We start from the raw sequence: 13,252 nt of genomic DNA on the forward strand, positions 1-13,252 counted from the left end.
CACTCTCACATTTACCATCCTCCACCAGAAAAGCAAACCCACTGCCATGGAATCGACTGTGACTCGGAGCGACCCTAAGGACAGTGTAGAACATCCTCTGTGGGTCCCTGAGACTGAAGCCTCGTCTCTCTGCCCCAGAGTGGCTGGTGGTTTGAACTGCTAACCTGGTGAGCAGCCTGGCTCAGAGCCCACTCCACCAGCAGGCCTTTCCCCTGCTCCACCCAGAACTCAGAACCCAACTCACTGCCATCGAGTCTCTTCCAACTCAGAGTGACCCCATAGAACCGGGTCAAAGCTGCCCCCGCTAGTTTTGTAAGACTGACTCTGGGAGTAGAGAGCCTCATTTCTCCCATGACCCTAAGGGACAGAATAGTAGAATTGCCTCTGTGGGTTTCCATGACTGTGAAAGAAAGCCTCGTTTTTCTCCGGTGGAGCAGCTGCTGGTTTGAAATGGCTGATCTTGCGGTTTGCAGCTCCCAGCTGCCAGGCATACTTTTATTACCCCCTGGGGAAGTTCACTAGATCACAGGTCTCTAGGTGTTGAGGCTAATCCTGCAGAACCACTTACTGGGAAGCTTTGAGTTTTGGGTTATATTCTCCTCTTTCTCATTTTCAATGCCCGTTTCTCCTCTCTGCTGATTACTGTCATTTGTCTGCACAACGCCTCCCCCAGAGCCCACGAACCTCTCTTCTTCAGAGGCAGCTCGGCTACTTGAACAAACCCCACACAATCATTCCCTATTCATGAGCGGTATTTGGCCACGCCTTCAACCTGTAAAAGTTGTCTTTCATAGTGGACACTTCCTAGCAGTGCTTTCAGCTCACTCATTTAATGATGTTTACAGACCTTTTCCAAACCGACCACAGACACTGCAGGTGACCCCATGGTGACATAAATGAATTTACAACCGGAATGGCCAATATTAAGAGAACTTATCCGCCATTATCACCCTCTGTTGACGGTGGTTGGAGAGAAGAGAGCCTTCGCTCGGAACTAGGGAGGTTCAAAAGCTCTAGTGCCTTGCCTTTCAGAGGAATGTGGTCTGTGTGGGTCCCTGTGTGCGCGCATATCTTGAACAAAGCGTGTAAAGAAAGCATCTGATGTGCTCTGTGTGCATATCTGGGATTTCAGTTTTTTCCAACCCGCTTTGCCGTTCCTTCTCATCACAATACTATACACGTGTGTTTCTTTCCTGATTTACTAAGGCCAACAGCCCAATCCGCTGCCATGGTGTCAATTCCAACTCAGAGCTCGCTGCTCTACATGACAGAGTAGGGCAGCTCCTTAAGCTTTCCAGGACTGAATCTTTCCAGAACAAACAGCCTCATCTTTCTCCTCAGGAGTGGTTAGTGGGTTTGAACTCCTTGCATTTAGGATCCCAGTGCTTAATCCACTGGGCCACACACCTAGAGTCTAAGCTCAACTCAACTGCTGCCAAGTTGATTTTGACTCATTGCCACCTTGTAACATTAAATAAACAAAAAGGCAGACTTTAGGAGGGACTGGCTGATTGTGGGCGGGGAATGGTGTTTTATTTACTGAACACAAATTAATGTACACTTAGATTTTATGTTGCAGCAAAGGAAAGACGGGATGTGCAGGGACATGGGGCGTGGGGAGTGAGGAAGGCACGCACAGAGAAGGTTTCAGAAGATTCTCAGTAAAAGGCTGGGTGAATCTGAATAACTGCTTTTACGAGCCAAGTTCACTGGGCCAGTGGGTTTAAATGTGACCTTTTATGCGCTATGGTTTTCTTTTGAAAGTCTAATTCTTCTCTAATCACATCTCTTAATTACCCTTTAATCCTTTTACTGTCAAAGCTTCTCCTGGAGTGGATTATCTGCTTTTAGAAAAGAATATTATTTTCTGGGTAGCCAGAGCTCTGGTCTGAACATGGTTCAATTGGATCTGGATTAAACCCCCAAATTCTTCACATTCACGCCCCCTCCCCCCAACACACACACACACACACACACACACACACACACACACACACACACACACACACACTACAATTCTGCGTCTGGCTTTCCTGAGCACGTTTCTCTTTTGAGTTCTTGGGGGCTGAAAGCTGCCAGCCAGCAGGCAAGGTTTTCCCAGTCCATCGGACAATCTAGTCCCTAAATGAGGATTTTGTGAAACACAAATGAAGCTACACCTAGGAGCAAGGGAGGGGGAGAGCTGAGTGCCTTGTGCATTTTTACCATGGTACCATGTGGGCTTGGGAGAATCTACAACAGAATTGGACGAAATGTTAAGGAGCTGTAAAATCAACCCAGACCAACATCATTGAATGTGGTTCTGACCCTGCACCCCCTCTCCTGTTCCTAGAGGTGCAATTTGACTATTTCCCTAGATTCTAGGTCTGAATCTTTTCCCGGTCTTTCCCCATGCCGTCCGAAACGACTTGTTCTGTACTCTGCCCCCCATTGGATTGGATTGGGCCCCGCACTGACACCCTTGGTTAGCAAGGACCTGGAAGTGTTGCTTCTTACTCAGAGGTCTGTCTGTGGGGTCATCGTGTCATGTGTGGCGGGCAGAGCAGGCACAGCCCAAAGAGAAGTAATTTGCAGGAAGGGACCCGTTCATCACCCCTCAGATAACCACATGGGCAGCTCCCTGACCGGCTCCTTTACAGAAGGCCGTGTACAGCAACCCCATGGACCGACTGCACAGTGTTTTCTGGCTTCTTTGGGAAGACAAGGGTCTTTCCAACTACGGGGAAACCACAATGGAAAGTGAAAAGGGTACCTCTCAGAAATACCTGTTCTCTGACTCTCTTTCCGTCTCTTGATCAGTCTTTCTAACTCAAACCAAAACTATACTTTTGATAGGACATTGGGAGAAGAAAGACAGAGCTGATGATGGAAAGAGAGGAGACAGGGGAAGAAGTCGGGATGCCATTGAGGATGTGACTGAGAACATGTAGGGCAGTGGTTCTCAACCTTGCTAATACCAAGACCCTTTCACTCAGCTCCTCAGGTTGTGGTGACCCTGCATGGGGGCGGACCCACCTGGAGACAGAGGAGCGGTGTCTCAGTTCCTAAGACCATGGAAATATGGTCTTAGGCGACCCCTTTGAAAGGGTTATTCGACACCCCCCCCAAAGGGGTCATGACCCCCAGGTTGAGAACCATTGGTATAGGGCATGTGAGAGGTGCCTTGCTGATGTAGGAGCCACAAATTAGTAACAACTACTTTAGACTGCTAACCACAAGGAACAGGAAGGAGAAATGAGCATCCTCATCAGGGATACATTAATCTAAACCAGGGATCCTCAAACTGCGCCCGCAAGGACATTTATCCGGCCCACCGGATGTTTTTGCCCCATTTTGCTTTTTACTTCAAAATAAGATATGTGCAGTGTGCAAAAGAACTTGTTCATAGTGTTTTTTTTTTTAAACTATAGTCTGGCTCTCCAACGGGTCTGAGGGACAGTGAACTGGCCCCCTGTTTAAAAAGTTTGAGGCCACAGAGAGAACAACATGGCTGGCCCCAGTATGAGACATAATGCCCCTCAGTGACCAAGGGCGATACAGGGGACAGCACCGGAGACACAGTGTGCGAATTGCACCTGACCTGATCCCACTACACCGAGGCAAAGCATTGGGGGAGTGCAGAGGAACAGCAAGGGAATGGAGTGGCTAGGTCCCCAGGGAATGCTGAAAGTGGACTTTGGGGCCAAGGCGTGGTGCCCCAACAGTCTGGACTGGAAAACACTCCTAAGGGCCAACAAATGATCCTTGAACTAACTACAAGCTTTTCTTTCTTGATGTGTTTTGTTTTGTTCTTTGTCAGTGGTTTGTTGTTGTTGTTTTGTTGTCTGGTTGTATACTGTTGCTTTGTTTTCCTTTGTCTTGTTTTTGTGCGTGTTATTGTCTCCACAGGTCTGTCTAAATAAGACAGGCTGGATGAACTATCTGGAGGAAAAACAGCGGGACCGACAGTTCCGGGGGGACTTGGGGTAGGGGGAGCTGGGGGGTGGGGTAAGGAAGTGGTATTAACAAACACAGGGGCAAGAGAACAACATGGGACCCAAAATGGTAGTGAGGGGGGAGTGGCAGGCCTGGTAGGGAATGATCAAGGGTAAGGTAACGTAAAGAAGAGGTATAGCTGTAACCCAGGTGGGGACAGAGCATGATAGTGGGGCAGGAGGAAATTCAAGGGAGATGGAGGAAAGAGCTAGGAGTCAAAGAGCATTTATAGAGGTCTAGACAAAGACATGTACATGCAAATATATATATATATGAGGATGGGGAAATAGATCTATGTGTCTATATTTATAGGTTTAGTATTAAGGTGGCGGAAGGACCTTGGGCCTCTACTCAAGCACTCCCTCAATGCATGGATACTTTCTTTAATTACATTGGCACTCTACGATGCTCACCCTCCTGATACAACTGCTGAAGCCAAAGCGGGTGAACAAGTTAATGTGGTGCAGAAAGCTGATGGTGCCCGGCTATCAAAAGAGATAGTGTCTGGGGTCTTAAAGGCTTGAAGATAAACAAGCGGCCATCTAGCTCAGAAGCAACAAAGCCCACATGGAAGAAGCACACCAGCCTGTGCGATCACGAGGTGTCGAAGGGATCAGGTATAAGGCATCTTCAGAAAAAAAAAAAATCTTACCATAGTGAATGAAGGGGGAAGTGCAGAGTGGAGACCCAAAGCCCATTTTTCGGCCACTGGAGATCACCTCACAGAGGGGTTTAGGAGAGGAGATGGCTCAGTCAGGGTGTGATGTAGTACCGATGAAGAACACAGCTTTCCCCCCAGATCCTGGATGCTTCCTTCCCCCAACTACCATGATCCGAATTCTACCTTGCAGGACTGGATAGGGCAGAGGTTGTACACTGGTGCATATGGGAGCTGGAGGCACAGGGAATCCAGGGTGGATGATACCTTCAGGACCAGGGGTATGAGGGGCGATGCTGGGAGAGTAGAGGGTGAGTGGGTTGGAAAGGGGGAGCCGATTATAAGGATCCACATGTGAATTTCTCCCTGGGAGACGGACGGCAGAGAAGGGGGGAATGGGAGACTCCGGATAGGGCAAGATATGACAAAATGACAATGTATAAATTATCAAGGGCTCATGAGAGAGGGGGGAGCAGGGAGGGCGGGAAAAAAAAGAGAACCTGATGCAAAGGGCTTAAGTGGAGAGAAAAGGCATTGAAAATGATTAGGGCAAAGAATGTACAGATGTGCTTTATACAATTGATGTATGTATATGTATGGATTGTGATAAGAGTTGTGTGAGCCCCTAATAAAATGTAAAGAAAAAAATGTGTCAAAAGGGCGAGCCAATGATAAAGCATTAAATTTGAATTTAGCTGAAAAAAAAAAGTTTGAGGCCCCCTGATCTAAACCATCGTGTCTAATGAATGTCCAAAGAAGAGTCAAGGTTGGGGACCACGTGCAAAACTTGATGAAAGCACTCAGTTAAAGATGGGGCGAAGGAGTCGGCATGGGCAAAAACGACCCCCAGAAGTTTTGCTGAGAAAGGTGGTTTGAGAAGGCCTCTGGCTAGCGTGTGGGACCAGAGGCACGGGGCTCCCTGGGAATGTCCAGGTAGCACAGAGCTCAGGAGAAGCGAAATGAGGAGGCTCCAGTGTGAGTGCCGCCCACAGCCTTGCCTCTCTTCCACCCCGGCTTGTATTTCTCTCCAGAGCCTTATGGAGCTCAGCCCACCATTAGCTCCCGATGGCCTCTGACCTTCTTCTAATTTCCTTTGGCTCGAGGGGTTAGCCCTGAACTTCCTGACCTCAGGCAAAATGTCTTTCATTTCTGTGATTCCCAACCACTTTCTCGGAAATGGGAGCCCTACCAACTCTCTTCCTTATTTTTGGAAAACCTTGAGACAGGGGTGCAAACTAAAATGGTTTCGTCTGAAATTTGTGCAGATGAAAGAACACAAGTTAAACATCAAGCATATAATCCAGGCAGGAAAAAGTTTTGCTCAAAGGTAGCCTTTCGGTCACTGTTCTTTGTCCTGGCCTACAGGTTTCCGTGGAAGCATTCTAAGCTTAGTGGCCTGTGTGTGTTAGTCTTGTTATAGATACTCAAAACCACTGCAGGGGAGTTGGAGGGGGTTGTGCAGCCTTATTATGCCTCTTGGATGTAATTGTTATTTGAACCTTAAATTATTTTTATTCTCATACCTAGTTAGTAATCTTTTGATTACCTGATTACACAGAGTGAAAATAAAGCAAACCCTGCTTCTAGATAAATATATTTCAAATGTTTTCAGTGCTTAGTGCATAGAGAGCCCCTCTATCTTTACTTGTCTTCTAAAAATTGAGAGAAAAACTTTTGGGAAAACATTTTTCATATCTGAGGCTCGAGTTCGCTCATTGAAAAGTGGAAAAGCCTGTGGTCCAGTAGACTGCTAACCGCCGGGTTGGTGGGTCAAACCCACCAGATCTGTGTCCTCAGAATTCCTCGGGAGTGCTTCTCCCTTGCCTGCTATGCTCAACCTATTTAGGAAAACTCAGAGTTGTTTATTTATGCTGAATATCGATTGTGAAAAAGTTCTTAGAGAACACCTGAAATGTATAAATTAAGATATATGTTTAAAGTGTTGCCATGAGTCAGTTCTGACTCATTATGTCACAAAGTCTACTTGTTCCGTGGTGTGTCCTCGGTTGTGCCATGGAAGCAAATTGCCATGTCTTCGGAGACACCCCTGCATGGGTTCAGGCCACCAACCATCACTATTGGTGCACAGGATCATTAGCACACCGCCCAGTGGCTGTAAAATTAGTGTACACCCACTCCCATGCCGCTAAAGAACTCTGCCATCAAGTCAGTTATGACTCAGTGATTCTACAGGACAGAGTAGAACGTCTGCTTTTGGATTTCTGAGGCTGTAGCTCTTACGAGAGTAGAAAGCCTCTTTCTCCCCAGAGTGCGTAGTGGTTTTGAACTGCTGACCTTACAGGTAGCAGCCAGTGGTGTCATGGGAGCAGACAGGGCTTCATTGTTTTCCTACTGAGCATCTGGTGGGTTAGAAGCGCCAACCGTGGGCTTCACGGTCCAGTGTCTGACCTACAGTGGGATTTGCCATATATGAATGCGAGGGAATCTGTGTCTCAGACATAGGAAGTTATGCACCTTTCCCACATCTTTGATTTTAAAAAGAAGAAAAAACAAACAATTTTCTCTCTGAAAGGTTTCCCCCCAATTTTTAGAAGGTATATACATAACAAGGTTTTAAATGACTGTCTGGTCACTATGAGCAGGTGTGGGTTTAGAGTCAGGTCTTTAAGTTAGATGGTCACTTCATTTTTCAGGAGGCGTACACTCCATTTGAATATGACCTCTTGTCCTTCCTTGCCCCAACTTCTGTGCATTCAAGAATTTAAACACATCTGTCATACAAACCCTCCAAATTAATGGTGAATCCTGGGGTAATTGTCTTCTTGATTGTCCGTTCCTTGAACAGGTGTGAGTTTGGTGGTATTGTTGTTACCAGTGGGTGAATGGAAGAGGTATTAATAAATGTATTTATGAACAATTCCAAAGATAACTTACTTTAAATGACCTATAAAAAACTACTTGTTTAAATACACCATTCGTATGTTCAACATGTATGTTTGCCATGCGCGTACATACTGTGTACACATGCATGCCCTTGTAGAATGGTCCAGAGCCACGGAGCACAATATGCAGAACCAGATGGGCTCTTCAGGATTGTACAGCTCACCTTATGCTCCTTTCATAGTGATGTAGCCTTGAGTGTGACTTTGCATACAACCACATATGTCGTGCAAGTAGAAAACCTTTTTTATAGGGTTTGCATTTCATATATTTGCCCCAAGATTTGTCAGGTGGGTACATGATTCTTCAAAGTATTAAACTGTAGTAAGATTCAAGTGGAACCTTTAATCATTCTTTTTTTAAGTTTAATTTGGAGTTTAGAATCTCATTTCTTGCCCCTTAATAAAGAATATTTTTGTACTTTAAAGTTTGCAGATACTTGACAAGTGTGTGTTCTGTAAATCTGGGCATTAATAAGGGTTCCTTAAAAATTTTTTTAATCTTTTTTAGGTATGGAAAAATAGTTTCAACGAAGGCAATTCTGGATAAGACCACGAACAAATGCAAAGGTAGGTGATATTGGCCAGCAATTTGCTAAGTCACAACATTTTTTTTAAAAAGAATTCAACCTGATCTTTGGTTTCAAAATGAGGCATCCACTTTACTCAAAACTGAATGTTTCCCATCATCCAGTTTGTGTCTTGCTCATGTCAACATGTGGGTTACGTTGTTCCCGGTTGAGTTTTGGCTGGAAATTCAGCAGCAGTTTACTGGTTTGCCAGAATTCCCGATTGGACGCCAGTGGGTTAGCCTGCAAAGTACTGTTTGGCATGTGGCCTTGGCCTTTCAAAGAATAGCTCTCCTTCCCTGAGCCCGAGGAGATGAGTGCTGCTGTTTCCCGAAGACCAGTGGCCTGGTCCAAAGAACTGAAAAGACTATATAGTGTTCACATTGGCTCTATTAATTAGAATCGAGTGGTTTTAAGCAGCACTTAATTACATGTTTCAATACTCCTAATTGTTCTCTGCTGAATGCCTGTTGATAATAAGGGCAACGGGGAAGAGAGAGCCCATTTTCACCAGCCACACTGTGGCAGGGAGGGGAGGTCTGAAGCCCCTTTGAAATCGGCTGCCGCATTCATTTGACGCGCTGACCTTCGGTTTTCCGTGTAATTGGGATGAGCTCATCCCGCTCCGTGAAGTGAGAGAGGAGGCGGCCACAAGGCAGCGCCGAGGCTGTGGAGATCTGACTTTTCATGATCCAGCGTGTTAACAATAGCCATGTGATTTCCAGGAAACGGGAAGAATGAAGCCAGCTGACTCTGAATCAAGCTACTGACCCCGTGGATTGAAATAAGCTTGACAGCAACAGGCAGAGAAGGCAAATCTCCTCACTAATTAGCCCACCATTTGGGGTCTTTTGGGGGTTTGTTTTTTTTTAAGCAGTGGCAATGGTATGACTTAGCACACTCTGAAAAAAGGCAGAGAACATAAGTGAATGCCCTGGTAGGGCCTCTCCTGAGAAGCCAGCCATTTCCTTTAATCTAGAATTGAAGTGCCCCATTGTATTTCTTCAAAGTGCCCAAATGTAAAGGCGTGATTGTGGCAAATATCTAAGCCGGTATTTAATCAGCATGGCACAGAGAGGCGCTTTGGGCTGGGGAGGGTGAATAGAGCCACACTTTATGTGGAGTGGTGCTTCAATATTTTAAATGCATTAAGAGTCAAGCTGTCGGCTGAAATGCAGGCTGGCTTACCAAAAATAGTCCCCTTTAATTAATTTATACATGGTTCTGGGAGTGTGGGGACACCAGCACATCATTAGGGTTTGTAAAGAAAAATGAACTCTTGTTGGCATAAAATAAGACATTGATCGCAAACATCAGTTTTAAATCAGGAGTGAGATTATGGCCGACAAAGGGTCCCAGCCTTAGCTTGTCCTTCCTCCTGTTCCCCAAAACCCTACCCCCCCATGCAGTCTTTTGCATGGCAGTGCAATAGGTTTAAAAGCAGTGTTAGGTGAGGGGGGAGGACCCCGAAGTCTCCTGGTTGAATTCTGCATCCCCCCCCTCCCACCTTGAACGGAAAACGATGACTGTGCACTCTTGGCCCGTGAGTACGAGTCCTGAGCAGCCGAAATGCCACGCAGTGTCCCAGATGACCCAAGAAGGCCTAACATAGTGCCATCCTACCAGCCCTGCAGCACATGGCACGGGGGGTCAGGGGAGGGGCTCCAAAAGGTTTGTGAGGGGAATTCCATCATTTTCCCACTGACTTTCTGAAACCTCTTGTATTAAGCAGAGTTACCCAGGTCGGAAACAGTTGGGCCAGGTCCAGAGATAGATTTTCAGGGCTTCTAGAATAAGGGCGGGAATAATTCTGAGCTACTTTCAGATAGGGTTCTCAAAGACCTTCCCTCAATGATAACTCTCATAAGAGAGAGAGGGAGGGAGGGAGGGAGGGAGAGAGAGAGAGAGAGAGAGAGAGAGAGAGAGAGAGAGAGAGAGAGAGAGAGAGTGTGTGTGTGTGTGTGTGTGTGTTTGTGTTTTGGAGGGAGGTGGGGACAGGGGTAGAAACTCTTCAGGCTCTGGACCTCATATAAATAACCCTGTCAGCAGGTAACTGGTGCATGACAGAGTCTGGAAGCAGGGATGAGAAGGATTCATATAAAAAAGTATAATGTTTGTATGAGAGCAGAAGTAACACTTAGCTTAGGGAGGACACCCTGCTCCCACGCCGGGATCACATGCAAGTGGTCTCCGATTGTCCACTGGCATAGAGGTTGGTGGTTCAGACCGGTCCAGCAGTGCCATTGAAGAAAGGCCTGACGTTCTTCTGGAAAGAAGACCCTGCGAAGCACTTTTCCAGGGAACCAGCCTAGCCACGCCGTGAGTCAGAATTGACAGCTGATAGGGAGTGAGGATGTTGGAACGCAAGGAGGACCACGGAGGGGGGGGGGTGTCACTAGGAAGACGTTTGAAGAAACTTCAAAACTGTGCTGCAAAAGGAGCACGGAGGAATTCTTTTCCACCACAGCGTTGCACCGGCTGCTCTCCAGGAATTCCCTCGGGAAGCCTTATTACATCCACTCCACTGCGCTGATCTTGTCCCTCCTCATTGTCCCCAAACTCAACGAGCATTAAAAGGGAGCGCGCCATTGGAGCCCCTCAAGTTGGCAACGCTACTGTTTGTACACAGTGTAAATTCAAGGCCAGGGAACCTGTTCGCTGCCGAGGGCCATTGCGCATATTTTTAACATCACTCGCGGCCGATACAACATTATCAACTTAAAAATTAGCTTCTGCCGCGTCTGGTCAGCCATTTCATTAACTCACCCCTAATTTGATGGCTGGAATCGGTTCTCTCTTTGGTGAGGCGTGTGATGTTAGCTGGTATTCATGATTTTGGAACCTGTAGCCAGATGTTCCCCAGGCCTGGTGTGAACTGCACAGCATAGAGTTTTTCGGGGAAGGGTTAGAGACATGGGAACATGGCTGTCAGAAGTGTGTGGACCTGAGTGGAAATTACCTTGAGAAACAATAGCTTCCGGTTTGTTTTGTTTTTGTTTAGTACAGATTTTATTGTTTTGTAGCAGTTCCCTTTGGATGTACTTTCATATGACCATTTATGACAAGGAAGCTCATGAGGGATTGACTCTTAAGCATATGCATGCATGCACGCACACATACACACACACACACAGGATGACGGTAAATCAGATCAAAGGGAAAATAAAGTTAGGAGCAGGAAATTTCAAGCACTACAGAAATGCCTTTCCTAAGTTCCCACGTGGAGTCCCCACGCACTGTGAGCAGTTACCTGCTTGGTTGCTCATAAAAAGGTAGGAGTTCTCAGGTATCAGCGTCAAGGACCCGGAACCAAAAACTATGTCAATGTGAATGAGGGGGAGTGCAGAGTGGAGACCCAAAACCCATCTGTAGACAATTGGGGATCCCTTACAGAAGGGTCACAAGGAAGAGACAAGCCAGTCAGGGTGCAGTATAGCACCAATGAAACATACAACTTTCCTCTAGTTCTTTAATGCTCCTCCCCCCCTCCCCACCACCACTATCATGACCTCAGTTCTACCTTACAAATCCGGCTACACCAGAGGATGTACACTGGTACAGATAAGAGCTGGAAACACAGGGAATCCGGGACAGATAACCCCTCAGGTCCAACAATGAAAGTAGTGATACCAGGAGGGGAAGGGGAATGGGTGGGGGTGGGGTGGAACCGATCACAATGATCTACATCTAACCACCTCCCTGATTGAGGGACAGACACCAGAAAAGTGGGTAAAGGGAGACATCGGCCAGTGTAAGACATGAAATAATAATAATAATTCATAAATTATCAAGCGTTCATGAGAGAGGAAGGGTGGGGGGGCGCAAAAATGAGCTGATACCAAGGGCTCAAGTAGAAAGCAAATGTTTTGAAAATGATGATGATGGCGACAAATGTACAAATGTGCTTGACAGGATGGATGTAAGGATTGTGAGAAGAGTTGTACGAGTCACAATAAGATGATTTTTTTAAGGGCGGAGTAGGAAGTTCAAGGGCACCCTGCTTATTGCCCCTTATTGATGGTTGAAAAAACTGCAGGGGGAACATATACCTCCATCCGTAGGAGTGTGGCTGCATTAATGATGAATCATTTTCGTAGCCGAGTGTTCCTGTGGGCCCTGCTGAAATTGTGCTGGGCACTCAAATATGTGCGGGCACGAATGAGTGTGCATGTGTCCCCAAGAGTGTGGCATGTCAGCTTTCAGAGGTTTCCAAATAACCCTGACTTTTTGCCTGATGCTTGAGCGCTATCCTGCTTTCCCTGGGACCAGCCCTCTTCTCTGCCCTCTTCAGCCTGCCTGTGTCTTCCCTGGTTCAGTCACATTAAACCGCATTTCAATCCGATGTCAAGTGATGGATGTAAGGAAGCCGCTTACTGTTTCAGCGGTAGCATGCATCCCTCCTGAAGACTCTCGTTGGTGATCTGTGGTCTGGGCCCTTTCCTTACCATCTACTTGGTTCTCTGAGGCAATATTTTTGGTTCTGTCACCACCCTTGGGCTCATTCCGAGCTTCATTTTGGGCATTTTGGTTTGTGTCTTTGTCTAAACAATGGCCACCACATCCACGCTGTGTGCTTGGCTGTTTCTTCATGTTCCCTATGAGCCAGTAAGGGGCTAGTCCCTCTTCTCTGCTGCCCCCGACCGGTGCCTTTCTTTTGTAAAATAGTCTTGCTGCTTTAAAATTAATGCTATCATTGGTTTGAGTTCTGAGGAGAAAACATGTTAACATGTTGCCTGGTACCCCAATATTTTAAAAGTGTACTGAATATGATTTAACCTTATCTCAGTACCTTGAAGAGTTATCACAATGAAGTATTAGTGATTGTTTTAATACGTGATACTCACGGTCCTACTAAAGTTTGTGAAGTGGTTTCTATTTCAACTCCATAAATCCTGTTCTCTATGTAGTGTGTGTGTCTGTGTGTGTGTGTGTGTGTGTGTGTGTGTGGCTTGTTATTAGTTGCCATTCAACAAGAAGTGTAGCCCTCCTAGGGTAGCCCACAACCACCACCACCACCTCATTTCCCCCCTCCTTATTGTGGCCTGGGGAACATGACGCACTTGCTCAAAATTTGTAAATCACTTTGAATCAGGGTCTGTCTTAGGAAGTTGTTTAGTTTTTAATATTTTAGGGCATGAATTGATGACCCA

General features: G+C 46.4%; 1 protein-coding gene across 10 annotated transcripts in view; it reads left to right on the forward strand.

Annotated features, from left to right (window-relative positions):
• RBMS1 (RNA binding motif single stranded interacting protein 1) overlaps nucleotides 1-13,252 on the forward strand; it is a 266,113-nt gene that overhangs the window by 205,425 nt on the left and 47,436 nt on the right. For all 10 annotated transcript variants that reach the window (XM_075529650.1, XM_075529655.1, XM_075529646.1 and 7 more), the window contains exon 3: nucleotides 8,045-8,103. In XM_075529650.1, the coding sequence (XP_075385765.1) occupies nucleotides 8,045-8,103 (59 nt within the window). The remainder of the gene's footprint in view (nucleotides 1-8,044; nucleotides 8,104-13,252) is intronic.

This window comes from Tenrec ecaudatus, chromosome 13, assembly GCF_050624435.1.
Source record: "Tenrec ecaudatus isolate mTenEca1 chromosome 13, mTenEca1.hap1, whole genome shotgun sequence".
Taxonomy (NCBI): Eukaryota; Metazoa; Chordata; class Mammalia; order Afrosoricida; family Tenrecidae; genus Tenrec; species Tenrec ecaudatus.